At 40.8% G+C, this 14,237-nt stretch overlaps 1 protein-coding gene across 4 annotated transcripts in view; it reads left to right on the top strand.

Moving 5' to 3' along the window:
- sipa1 (signal-induced proliferation-associated 1) overlaps positions 1–11,862 on the top strand; it is a 35,198-nt gene extending 23,336 nt beyond the window's left edge. For 3 of the 4 annotated variants that reach the window (XM_084565255.1, XM_084565254.1, XM_084565256.1), the window contains exons 11-16: positions 1,298–1,424; positions 1,531–1,663; positions 2,708–2,806; positions 3,892–3,964; positions 5,149–5,227; positions 5,607–7,146. In XM_084565255.1, the coding sequence (XP_084421381.1) occupies positions 1,298–1,424; positions 1,531–1,663; positions 2,708–2,806; positions 3,892–3,964; positions 5,149–5,227; positions 5,607–5,834 (739 nt within the window). In that variant the 3' untranslated portion in view covers positions 5,835–7,146. Of the gene's footprint in view, positions 1–1,297; positions 1,425–1,530; positions 1,664–2,707; positions 2,807–3,891; positions 3,965–5,148; positions 5,228–5,606; positions 7,147–7,173 lie in introns of those variants that run through there. The other variant, XM_084565257.1, reaches the window with a different exon arrangement.
- Positions 11,863–14,237: the final 2,375 nt, after the last annotated feature.

The raw sequence follows: 14,237 nt of genomic DNA, 5'->3' as shown, positions 1-14,237 counted from the left end.
CAAGTAATCAAGAGACACTGTACGTTTTACTCCCAGCCAGGACCACATCGTCATAATTGCTATATAATTACACTGATTATCTGGTTATTATAGTCATGGTTGGTGGGACACATTAGGTAGCAAGACATTTTGTCCTCAAACTTGATGTGTTAGAAGCACGAAAAATAGAGTGGAAGGATTTTAGTGAAGTTTTGATGGGCAGGCGACTGTGTCAGAGAATCGCCAAAACTGCAGCTGTTGTGGGATAGTCCTGCTCTGCAGAGGCCAGTAAGTATCAAAAGCGGTCAGAGGAAAGAAACCTCCGATCCAGCAGATGAGCTACTGCGGCTCAAATTGTTGAGAAAGATAATTGTTGTTCTGACAGAGAGGTGTCAGTACACACACAGTGCATCAGTTACTTTTGTAGACTAGTAAGGGGAGCCATGCTGACAACTGTCCACTGCTAAAAGCCAATACATGGGCACATGAGCATCAGAGCTGGACCGCAGAGCAATGGAGGAAAGAAACCGGAATGAAAAGCCATCATTATTTTCTTACAAATAAACGATGAATGGCTCAATCAAGGCAATGATCAGCCCGTGGCTTTCAGGCATGTATCAAATAATAAAAAACTAGCTACACCTCAACCTAACAACAAGAGTTCAGTGCTGATGATGGTTGTACTCTGCATACGGGGACGATATCCCCGCAGTGACCATGATCACTTCTGATAATTTTATTTAGCGAGGATCTATTGTGTTGGCTGAGCAACTATCAAATGGAGCCACTCAGCGTCAGCTCAGTAACAACAACGTTTAAGTAAAAGTTAGCTTCCTACTTATCAGGGCCATAATTATATAGAACACGGTGAAGTATGATACCTACATACCTACACATAATGGTCTGCACTGTGCATCCTCATCCTCTTGAGTATCAAGGCCCTCCTCTGATAGTTAGTCAGTCAAAGCAGCGCCTGTATCCGTCTGCTGAATTACTGCTCAGCTTGAGGAAGAAACTGTGCAAAAAGGAAATATTCATGAGGATGATTTTAAAGTCTGCTGCTCACCAAATTGAATCTGACTGCTTTTTATCGTCGCACAAAGCAGAACTGAACACTTTGCCCGCACTGCATCACATGGTATTTTTGATTTGCGAGTGCAGCACGGCAAATCTCAATCAGGCCCAAATCCAAGCCATCGTGGAGATTACTCCACTCGAAGTGCTCCAATTTCTGTTATGACCTCTGGATTGGATAAAAAAAAAAAAAATGACATGAAGCATCAACAGCAGATTTGCTTTGTGTTCCCCCCCCCCACAGGCACGTGTACGACAACATTGGGGCGAAGGTGCAACGCCACATCTACGAGAACATCGGGGAGCTGAGGGACACCACACCTGATCTGATCCTGGCCGTCAAGCCCAAGGCTCCCCCTGAGGACGAGCAGGTGACAAGTCAAAACAAAAGGACATCTGAGCGGTTGTTCCTCTGTGCTCCATCCTGTTTCTGACAGTGTCGTTTCCCCTTTATTTTGACCTCTTTCCCGTCTCCAGTTCATGGGGGCTGAGTTTGACGATGACAAAGCTTCGGCAAGTGACCCCTCTCTCTCGTCTTCCCGGTTGTCAAGTGTGGACCGGGCAGAAAGAAATTCACGAGCCCTAAGTCTCCATAACTCCATCACCAAGAGTAAGTTTATTATTTCAATTATATCATTAAATACATGCACGCATAAAATGTATTAAGTGTGTAATGGTAGTTCTTCGGCAAAAATAGTGATGCAAGTGTGTGAATTAAAAGAGGTCACAGAGATATTATGACCCTCATCACTGACTCAAAACAAAGCTCCACTCAGACACAACAGCTGACACAACTGCTCAAACGATTACACATATTTGCAAATCATGCCTGCCTGATTTGAGCCTCAAATTCCTTTTTTTTCCCCCCCTAGATTTTTTTCTTCTTTATCCTCCCTCTAGTCCCCACTGCATCCCCTTTGTTCGTCCTCTTTCATCCACGCTGCCCCCTATTCCGCTAATCTAATATCACCCCTGCTCTGCTGCCACCCCCTGCCAGGGCTGGGATAAAAGGGGGACAGATGGGTAGTGGGAGGGGTGGAGTTTTAGGCGGCCCCAAATCAAGGAACCCCTCTTATGCCATCTGCTCTGCCTCCGCTGAGACTATGAGACTCATCGTTCAGCCGCCGTAGGAGCACGCTTGCTCATCCTCTCGTCAGATTCTTTTGATTTTTGTGGGGGCGTCTTCTGGGGCAAATGATTGTTTTACATTCTTTCATAGTTTTTAAAAAGCAAGTTTCTAAAGTGAAAATTGAAATCTTAATTTAAGAGCTTTAAAGCAAAAATGGCAGCATCTTAAATGTCATATTTTTTCAATTGTTTTTTTATGCAACTTGCACTTGTCTTGCCCTGTGGCTTCAGTTTTGTGGTTGTGCCCCTTTTTAAATTTCTTCTAAATTGGTGTCAAGTACATTTTTAAAAGTCAGAAACGTTTAAACCTGTAGGCGCTGTTCATTCATAATAACATTTCCTGGATGTTGTTGTATTCCCTGGCCCCTGAACCTGATCAGGATTAACACAGCAGCACCTCCCAGTGGGAACTCTTTGTCACTGCGGGACCTGAAGGGAAACCGGCTGCTTTCCTCCTGCGTTGTTCCAGATACACTGAAATATGTTAAATGTGACAGCGTGATTAATGTCGACCACTTTCTCACAGTTCTCTCGGAGACCACAGACTCGACTGAAGAGGAGTGGCAGTCCATTGCTGACCTGGCCACGGCATGCCGCAGCATCCTGGAGGCTCTGTCACGAGAGGGTGAGAAACTGTGTTTGTGTATTCAAATTTAAATGTTGGAACTGTTTTTAAAGAGGAACCACCTTTTTTATCCAAGGTTTAAGTTGGGTAGATTATTTTCCAGTCAATAAATAACTGTAAGGTTTACATTCTTGTGGACTAATTATAAGGTACATTATATGAACTTGCCATGAAATTTGCCAACATTTCTTTAAGGGCCTTCACTTATTTCAAACCAATAATGTCCTAATGCTCAAAGTCATCTCCATAAAAAATAAATAAATAAATAAATAAATAAGTCTAAACCACTGGCCCACACAGAGCTCTGACCTCAGCCTCATCCAACACCTTTAAGATGGATCAGGAGACTGACTGCGAGCCAGGCACATTGTCAATATCTGGCCTCACTAATGCTGCATGGGAACAAATCCCTGCAGTCAGGTCTGCCAGGTTTAAGGTCTTGGAAACCCTTCTTAGAGGAGTAGAAGGTGTTTTAAGAGCAGATTAAAAGTCGTAGATTGGAAATGAGAGGGTCAGGTGTGGTGTGTCACAGATTCCTAATATTTTTAGTCACACCTACACACACACAGGCCTGTCAGATGAGCTTCAGCTGGAAAGTCAGAGGAAGAACGTGAATGTTTCAGTCATGTATCTTACATTTAGTTTATCATTTCTACATTACCTGTTGATGCTTCACTGATTTATTAGTTACTAACTATTTCCACTTTTTAAATCTATTCCATATCGCCATTAAATCTGTTTCACTCTACTTTCAGCATCGCAATGAATGTACCCAGCAGTACTGACAATTTATCCAGTATCTATCTACTTTTTATCCATTTATCTACCAGCCATTACTTTCAGCTGCCCTTTCTTACTTTAAGCTATCAGTTTCAGCCATTTATTCAGTGCTTTCCTAAACAGTGCTTTTGTAATCAAATTGTAATTTCCGATATCTTCAGATTAGTTAGACTAATCATTCCATGTACATCTTGCAACTGCAAGACTCCAACTCCTCTGGGAGGAAGTCTGTCTCATATTTATTTTCTGTTAATGTATCTAATGGTTTTAAATGATAATAATGTGGATAACATTCTTTTTCGTAGACCGCAAAGCCACAGACCCCTCCCAAGCAGGAGCAGACCAGACTGATGGCAAGCTGAAAGACTCAAAGGAGAGGTGGGTTGCTATAAAGTACATAGATGATGGAGCAGTTCAATACCTCTGTAGTTAGTCGCTTGCTTTTCTTTGTCTCAGTCATTGCACACATGCCTTTTCTCAACTGGATAAGACCTCCTCTTTCTCTCTCAATTATTTAGACTTTATCGGCCACATCCAACTGTTTGAGTCAATGTGATGGCTTCTCTCTGCCATAAAGAGAGGCCTCTTGCTGACTCACTGATGCACTTATGTGCATGCACAGCATGTCCGACTCACTGCTGTGGCCATCTTTTTGTGAAACTCCCGCTACAATCCATTTTATTTTTCCTTTAATGTTTTTTTCCACCTCTTTGGTCGCGTCACTTTCCTACCCCATGCTGGGACTGAACTTACAAAGTCTGCCGAAGAGTTGCGAAGCAGAAAATGGGTCAATATAAAAAAAAATGTGGAGTGTGGAGCTTTTCTTTAGTCTTTTCTTCAGTCTTTAGTATTTACAGCCTCAGTGTACTGTAGACATCAGCGCTGTTTTTTTAATTCACCATTAGAACTGAACTCAGCTTCCACCCCTGTTAGCATCTGTAGACCTTATAAAGCATCATAATATGCACTCAGATATTTTTGTCTTTTGGTCAAATTTTATTTATTGACTTTGTCTATGTCAACAGTTGAGGAAAATTCTTCTGTAAACTGTATCATCACACTTGAAAACACCCTGCTTCACCCAGATCCTTTTACAGCACAGCCAAGTTCCTTCCATCCTTTAAAGGCATCACCGGGAACGCAGTCATGCTTCGCGCAAGAGGGTGTAGTCATTATAACTGCAGTCAGAGGCAATGCATTATGGGATGACTACACTCAGTCAGAGTGGGTCTGTTTGTGAGACGTAGCAATTACTGTAAATTGATCTCAGAGTATTACAGGTTTCATCCGAGGCAGCAGGGACGAAGTCTGAGGCTGCCAGTGTGACGGATGGCTCCATGGCCAATCAAGCAAATTGAAAAGTTCCCTCACCCTGTATGAGATGAAAAGGGGTGTTTACAGGAGGAGAGAACATGTCCTTTCTAAGAATGCTTTTGTTGATTTCATGGCTCAGAAGCTAAACCATCCTGCAGCTTTGGTTTCCAATAGTGCATTTTCCAATTACAATCCTTAAAATTGTGTAATTGCTTTTGACAAAGTGTCACTGCTTCTCTTTGTTGCAGTGACTCTCCAGGCCACCTAGAAGAGAAGGTATCGCAGCTGGAGGCCATGCTGAAGAAGCTGCAGGATGACCTGCAAAAGGTGCTTTGACTTCCATGAATGTTTTTTTTCTTTGGTCATATTTTCAGTGAGCTCCAGCAGAAAGTCAGAAGGTAGGAGAAAGTATTTAAACTGCTCAGCTTCTGTGGAGCGAGATGATTTCTATCTGCAGATGCAGCTTTTTATTTATGAGCATCCATGCAACCATTTCAAGTCACAGCTGACTCACTATAAAGATGCATTAGATACAAAAACACTCTAAAAGACATTTATTTATTTATTTATGATTGTGTTTCTGATTTCTTTGGGAATATTTCGGTATCATATTTTTTTACATGTATTGATGCTGTTATCCAAACTGCACATCACCACTAAATATACTTTTGTGTTGCTCTGTTTATTTTCCATGTTGATGCCACAGAATACTGTATGTACTGAACTCAAAGGCTGCTTGACAAAAAAAAGAAAAAAAAAATATTCTCGACACAAAGTCCAGTTGCATTTCCAGAGCTTTCAGCCACACCCCATGGCCTTAACTCAGTGGATGGAGTTGCTCAGTCTACAGACAAGTGGACTTTGTGTTTGGAATTCCTTTGCCAATACTCTGTTTGTCTCTGTGTGTACAAAGCATGATATTTCTCCCAATTAAATGGCAAGTTTTCTATTTTTTTAAAGGGGACCTTCTATGCTAATTTCCATCTCCATATTTTTATTCAAGGACTCCTCTAGAATAGCTGATTCACAGTTCAAAAAAACCTTCATTTGCCTCATACTGGCCTTTCACGCAGCCCCTCAGTTCATCCACTGCTTGAATCAAACTGTTTTTCCTCCTGTCTCTTTAAAAACCCCTCCCTAAAAGTCCAGGCCTTGCGGGATACTTTGCTTCCGGTCAGCCCCAGTTAACGTAACGGCTAGTAGATCGGTAAAAGTTCTGAAAGCAAACTGTAAACCTTCTAAGTAACATAAACAATTTCTGAAATCATGAACGTCCACAGCAACAAAGATTAGACGTCTGTTAAATAAATATCACGCATTACTGTTACTGTGTGACATAACTGTGAATATTTGTATGCTGGAGTTCATTAAATGCCTAAAATCAAGTCGACTGGTTTGTGTACCTGTGCATACATTTAGCAAGAAGACCTTAGCTGACCTTTGTACCTGTGCTTCGATCTGTGAGGAGCTAACGCTGGTGCAAAAGTAGAAAAACTTTGAACCTAACATCATATATTTGACAGAAAATAAGGAAAAGCATAATGGGTCCCCTTTAAGTCCTCGATTAGGACTGCAACTATAACTATTTTCATTATTGATTAATCTAATGGATATTTTTCTAATCAGTCAATCATCTCAGAATTATCTCAAAGGATACTGACAAACGAATAAACAAACAATTAGTGCTGAAACAATTAGTTGATTGACGGAAAACTAATCAACGATAATTGTTCCAACTTCTCAGACGTAAGGATTTGCTGCTTTTCTCTGTTTCATAACAAGGCAAGCAATTTAAAGACATCACCCCGCACCCTGGAAACTGTTTCATTTGACTCTTTATCCATAATTTTGGACACTTTAATGATTTTGAAAATAATCATCAGACTATTCAATCACGAAAATAATTGTTAGTTGCAGCCCTATACCCATTGTAAGAGATTATCTGACCAGCAGCCATTAAAGCACTGATTTTAATAAATGACAGTGAAAAGTCAGCAAATGTTTGGTCGTCTTTACCTGATTTAATGACTAAAAGGAAACAACTAAAATATGATTAGTTGGACTAATTGTTTCTGCACTGTTCTGGATTCTGGATTTATTCTTCCTCACTGCCGTGCTGTGCTCTCCCTCTGCACTGTTTGGTTTGTTTTAGTTCTGTGTTTATTGCCCACGAGATTCCTTAAAGCCAATGCTGTACCCGTCGCTCTCCTCCCGTTCCTGCCACAGCGATCTGAGCGACAGCTTTTGTTTTGTTGTGTGCCGATGTCTTTCAGGAGAAGGAAGACAAGGCGGTGCTGCAGGCCGAGGTGCAGAGCCTCAGGCAGAACAACCAGCGGCTGCAGGAGGAGTCGCAGAGCACGGTGGCCCGCCTCATCAAAGTCACCGAGCTGCTGTGCAACGTCAACAAGCCCTGTTAGCTTCACCTGCAGAACGTATATAACCTAGAAATCTGCAGAATGATGCAAATCGTGCAATGTGCTTGTAGGCCACACTTATTTTGTTCATATTTCCAAAACACATACCTATCCTCTTTAATCTGTGTATCACCACAGTCTATGAATCCTGAACCTGCCTGCTGCTGAGGGAGTATGCAAATCAGTTCAGAAAAGAGAATAACAGGACATTTTCATCATCTCATAACGACCTTCACGGGCTGACCAGCACAGGGTGCTGTGTTGATGACGTGCTATGCCAGAGTGCTTCTCCTGGTGTGTGTGTGTGTGTGTGTGTGTGTGTGTACTGCTTAAAATACTTGACAAGCTGGGCCGAATAGCACTTGCATAAAAAGAGGTAATTAGGACTGAGAGACCCTGTATAGCATGTTTGGTGGTATCTTATCCGAAATGACCAAAAGTTGTATATATGTATTTCACCAATAATGTATGTTAAGAGTAGTATTGTTAATCCTCTCTGCCAGACGTGTAATTGCGATGTCTGAGCGGTTCTGCCTGGCACTGATAGTGTGTAAGGCCTTGATACAAAACACAAGAGGAAAAAAAAGGGGAATGTGACTATTTATGAGCCTGTAGACAGCCTTTTGTTTCAGAAGATGTAATGACGCTCGCTGACTGTCCTCTGAGCAAGGTCGGTTAGGTTAGGACATCTACCTGTGCCCTCATCACTTCTCAGTAGTACTGTATCTAAGAAATTTAGTTTTTAGGGAGACACAACTTATAAATATAAGGGAGTTAAACTGGAAACAAACAAAAAAAAGAACTGAGCATGCTTGTTACTCCTGGAAGTATGTATCAAAGGGTTTTACCTCTCCTGAAGACACAGACTGTGGCAGGAAAGATCTGCTTCAGCTTCCTTCCATGATTGCCTGTAGCTGTCTATCTTCTAACCTCACTATTGTAGCAGCCATACTGTAGAAGATCTCTCTCCTGTTGGCCTGAACCACAGAAAGCCAAAAGGCAGCTTTTCCTTCAGCTGGCGACATAGCTTTAGGTGTCCGAGTTAAACACCTTGAACCGATAGTGAAAAACAGAATATTGTATTTAAATATGTTTTGTGTTTGGCCGATGTCTACAGTGACTATCTTGGGTAATTGTTTACTATGGCTTATGAGTGGTAGCAGTAAGAACAGTAGGTGAAATCTTACCATTCCACCCTGGTGTGTGTTTCTGTGTTGTTCTTGCACTTTTATTTTTTATTTTTTGGTAAAATCAACACTGGACGGGACACATACTGTACTTCTCTTAGCCTGCACGGGTTATTGTCGCTCAACATAAGAAGGTGGATAAGATCTCACCCCCCTGACACCACCTTACCTCACCTCACCTTTCGCTGCTGACTGCGCCAGAAACGGAGCGTGTCGAGAGGAGTTGGACTGCTTCTCCACAGTGCCAACGAAAAAGCCCAGGCAGCTTTCCCGAATCCTGAAATTAAACTGAACTGACCGCAAACTAATCTCCAACTCTGAACTGAAAAGGGATGCCAAACGTTCGCCAGTCACTCAGACTCTGTTGTTTCTTGTACAAACTTCCTCTTGTAATTTTATTTTAGAGTCACTGTGAATACCTGGTACCAGCATATTAAGATACGGTATATACAGATTAAATTATGAATCCAAACTTTATGAATATGTGAAGATACTGTATGTACAGCTGAACTGTTTCATGTAATGCACCGGGTTGTGTACGCCCTCCTTTTTGCGGGATGATTATGCAGATGAGCGTTAATCGTGGCCATGCTGGCTCCTGATTCATCTCCTCAACATGACTTAACAGGGAGACGCTGGTGTGTGAAGACCTGTTTTACTGTGTCTTGTATAGTTATTTAGATTATAGGAGGCTGGTCTAGCATGAGAATGTGCCAAGCAACTTCCAAGCTCCCCTCTGTATGTGTGTGTATGTATAAAAATGTAACTTATTAATCATGCAAATGTGGATTTTCTTGTAGCTGTTTAAATGTGAGGGAAGTTGTGAGGATGAAACTGTGACACAGGGCAGAAAGGAAAGATGGGATTGGTTATGCGTTTCTTTTGTAGACAACCAACAACTATGACACAACTCTTACTTTGTAACTATGGGTCTTATCATCATTTTAACATTGAGCTATGTCAGCTCGTACATGTTTATTATTAAGGTCTTAAAACACCATTAGGTACGCCTTAATGAGTGAAATCTCTTTTGTCAGAATGGATCAAACTGGTCATACTGGTGTAATGTGAAGGCTTATTTCTCTGACTTTGTGCCTACCTGAAGATGTAATGTATGTTAACCCAGCTTAGCGATTTAATTTCTTTGCATTTGGTTGCACTTATTGAGGCTTTTTTTTTTTTTAATGATTATTTTTATTGTGGCAGATGAAGGATTTTCTAGGAGACCATCACAACATCTGGTCTTTCATCAGCTGTGTGAGGAAAAGTCTTTGGGTGCCACGTGATCTGGAGATCAGATAATAATAATAATAATAGATGTGTGTTGTTAATCTCAAGCGTCGCTGAAGGCTCGCGGCCCAATGAGTACCACAGATTGTTAAAGAAACCGACAGATATATGATTTTTAAAAGTGAATTAAAAGGAAAAGGTGCTTAAAAATTGTCTGCTGATGCGTTGAAATCAACTTTCAATTGGAAGGATGCTGTTAAATGGAGGATGCTTTTCTGTTATGTTGGTACATAGCAATATATTGTCTCACAAAAGCTAAAATAGCCAAAAGTGAGGGAGAAAAAAATGGTCACAACTCATCTGCTTGACCCTATTTGGAAGTGCAACAATCTGAACCTGGTGTCACGCAAAGTTTACACAGATGTTTAACCAATTCCCCCAAAGCACATTATTTTGAGACATTTGTTTAGCTTAAAATGTGATGGCATTGATTGTGGAGGATGTACGTCATGTTCTCTTTTTTTTTTTTTTTTTGATTAATTCACTCACAGACTTGTCAGAAAAGATCATTATAATAACTCATTATAATTTAGATAAGTAGATAAGCTCCACAGCAACCGGTATGCTGCAGAACATTAATGACTCATGAGTCAGAGACTTATTAAAAGAAAAGTTTTAAAAATTATAGTATTTATTTTAACGTAGCTTTTTCTATGCATGATTTAATTCATGAGCAGGGGCAGAAGGAGCAATCCAACACTGTTGTTAATAAGGAGTGTTCATATGCTACTTAAAGAATATGCCCCAAGAGGAGTCGGATCTTGAGTGGCGGTGAAGATCCAGATCCTGATTACGGAGAGTGTGAGCATCGCTGGAAGAGCTGGATGAATTTGTCCAGCAGCAGGAGGGACACGTAGCCTGGACTGAACTCTGATGAACCCAGAATGTGAAGGTAAAAGAGCTCAGAGCAGCACAGGAGGGAACAGTGTTAAGGGCTGACAGCGACAAGATGATTGGCGCCAGGGCCGTATTAGAGACGACAAAAAAAGGAAGGAAGCACATAAAAATACACTCATGGTTTCACCTGGTTGATCAAATTGTAACAAATAGATAAGTATGCACCATGTACTGTATATAAGTACAGGAAGTAAGTCTGAGAAAAGCAAATGGCTGACATCATGTTGAGGAAATCTTTTCCTTACAGAGTTCTGTTAGGTGTCTGTCATACCAGCTGCTCGTCGTCAGTGTTATTCCAGGTCTAAATCCATCCCCTGGCTCTGTGAAGCAGGATTTAACAGCACTTGTCTCTTCACAATCAAACAGCATCATGTTCTAAATCTTCTTTCTCTTGTCTTTAATTAAGAACAGCACTTTAGCTTTAGAGAAAACCTGGTCATCAGAAGCTATTATTTATTGTTAGCTCACAGTTAAAGCTAGGATGAGGATTATAATGTTTAAAATGCTCCAGTAGTTGGCTTTGAACTGGTTTCACAGTATTTTGTAGTTCTGTGATTGTCACACTGGACCAACATCAAATAAATCCAAGAAACTGAAAGTTTAACTTCCTGTTTGTCTTTTAAGATGAGCTGACCAAGCATGGTGTGGTGACGGGCTCCGTCCTCAAGCCTTCAAACCTCCACAAGAATGATGTTGGCTGATGAGTCACAGAAACACTGTCTTTGTTTTGAGATATTTTTCCATTTAACCTCCCTCTGGGAACTGAAATATGCTGACCGAGCAAAGTATGTAACCTCTGTCTGGTTCATGTTTTGAAATTATTGCACAATAATCACAGAGTCATGACGCTTATCACACTTTCTTACACCATAGACCAAGACATCTTTAACTCTGCATCTGTGATTACAAGACAGACCGCAAACTGCAATTGCAATTGCAAATTAACACTATCTAATTAATACTACATATAAAATACAGTTGTGGCTGAAGGGAATGCATTTAGCTTTCCAGATGTTTAGTCAAACCCAGAGTATACCACAAACAGAAATCAGATGAAGATGAAATGTTAATCATTTAAGTGACAACACTTTTTCCTCAGGGTGAAAAAATGTGTACCAGTTTTTCATGCCAATAGTTATTGAAATATTTCTCTAAAAATTGTAAATTAATGGCATTGGAGGAATAGTCAGGAGATCGTGAAAGTCATTCGATTCATCTTCTGGTATTCATGAATATTTTAGTCCCATTTCGGATCAGCTCATCTCTAAAATGTTATTCATTCTTGGAGGGCCAATTTGGGACATGTTGCAAACAAGTGCACATATCTAATTCATTCACACATCTAAACAAAAAGAAGTCTAAACAGCAGTCTACAGAAAGCCAATGACAGCCACAAGTGCATCAGTAGTTTGCAGTTTAACAGTCTAATGGCCTCTTTAATAAGAACTTCCTTCTGTGTACCTTACATGAAACCCATTCCAGATGGTATTAGATTAAAGTGGTTATGGAGGATGTGTGGGATCATTTATCATCATTAAGCTTTCTTGAGGATCTGTGCAGTATTGAATATTTGTGTTCTTGGCCAATATTTACTGAACTTTGGTTTACACCACCTAAGCAATGGGATGTGAATCAGCATGTACACCGATCAGCCACAACATTAAAACCTCTGACAGGAGAAGTCAATAACATTGACCATCTTGTGACAATACAATGTTCTGCTGGGAAACTTTTGGACCTGGCATTCATGTGGATGTTACTTAGACATGTACCACCCACCTAGACCAGAACAGGCACCCCCACCCCATAGCAATGATACTCTTGGATGGCAGCAGCCATCCCCAGCAGGATGCAGCCCGACACAGACACACACACACACAAATGCTTTAGGAACAACTCAAAAAACATGAAGAACAGCACAAGGTGTTGACCTGGCCTCCAAATTCACTAGATCCCAAACTGATCAAGTATCTGTGGGATGATCCACAGAGGCCCCTCCCCTCAACCCATAGGACCCAAAGGCCTCCACTAACATCATTCTGTTGCCAGACACCACAGGACACCCTCAGAAGGCCCATGTCCATTCTCTGATGAGTCACAACTGTTTTGGAGGCACAAGGGAGACCTACACAATATTAGGAAGGTGGTCATAATATTATTCTTGATTGGTGCACATGAAAATGTTAAAATATTTTCTATGACAGAGCAATAAAATGTTATCAGTATTCTCAGATCAATGAGAATTTAGTTTACAAGGGCAGCACAAATGCTGTTAAGCCTAAATCTTAACCTGTCATCAGACACCACTCCAAAGTCTTTGTAAGTCTGGACAGTTTTAACATTTATGCCATCAAAGATTGTTGGAGCATGATCTAAGTTAGTTTCAGCTGTGTTTAAATCTAGAAAAGACAAATTATTTCATTATAAACCCACATAATTGACTTGGCTGACTGACAAGAGGTAAAATAATGGTGTCATCAGCAGATTTTATAGAATGATGGTACTTATATTTGCTTCAGCAGTCAATAAGTTCAGAATTTTGACCTTTAATGACTGTGATGAATGATTGTGAGAAAATCCATTGGGTTAGTTGATGATCTACGTAAATGGAAATAAAGCACAAGCTTTTTCTACTGTGTGAGGCATTGTCCCAAATACATAACTTTGCATCATCATGTCTTCTCACACTGCATTGCATCAAAAACTGATCTAGTTACATGCCCAATTTCGGAATGTACCCACTTCCGTTTAATTTCTGGTGAATTTAATGCTTCAGGCCGCAAGTCACTAAGTATTTCAGGGCAATTCATCAAATAGTGTAGGCGTTTTTCTCCTGACCAAGGCAGTGAGCTGATCAACAAACACTGCTTTCCACACTAATTAAATAACCTAAAAGAAGTCCATCTGTCACATTTGGTATCGTAACCAGCTGATTATCATTACATCATACTGCCAATTCATGAAAAACTCACTTTTGGATGTCACTGCAATAATTTCTATCTGTTAAATCCACTGCCAAGATATGGGAAGAAACCAGCTTGAGGTCACATAAACACATTCAGACATTTAGAGGAGGATCCTCCCTGTTTTTAAATAGCTTAATGTCCTGGTTGGATATACATTCCCAGCTCCCTGAACTGATACAGCATGAGGTAAGACAAATACACTTTCCAAAGCTTGTTCCATGATCATAATACAGCACGACAACATCATACAAACATTTCCCAGGACTTTGTCCCCTGGAAGGCTTTCCTAAACACCGACGGCAGAAAAACACTTTATCTTCCTAGCCTTGACACCAGGAGGAGGACTGATGACAACAATGCGGCGGTCTATGTCTTTATTTGGGGTTGGAGTGCAGGACTCTTCACTAGGGGCTACGTGTCACACACAGCTCAAGGGCTTAACGCCAGTTTGACTCATCCGTGTTCTGTAAATACAGAGGCCATTTGCTGTGTGTGTGTTTGGGTGTGTATGTGTATGTGTGTGTATGTGTTCTTGTTTTTATTAAGTTGTGGGGTCAAAACTCTTATGGATTACTAATGTTAC

Source organism: Chelon labrosus (assembly GCF_963514085.1).
Source record: "Chelon labrosus genome assembly, chromosome: 17".
NCBI lineage: Eukaryota > Metazoa > Chordata > Actinopteri > Mugiliformes > Mugilidae > Chelon > Chelon labrosus.
Note: the sequence above shows the minus strand (reverse complement) of the source record. Positions and strands in the feature narration are given on the sequence as shown.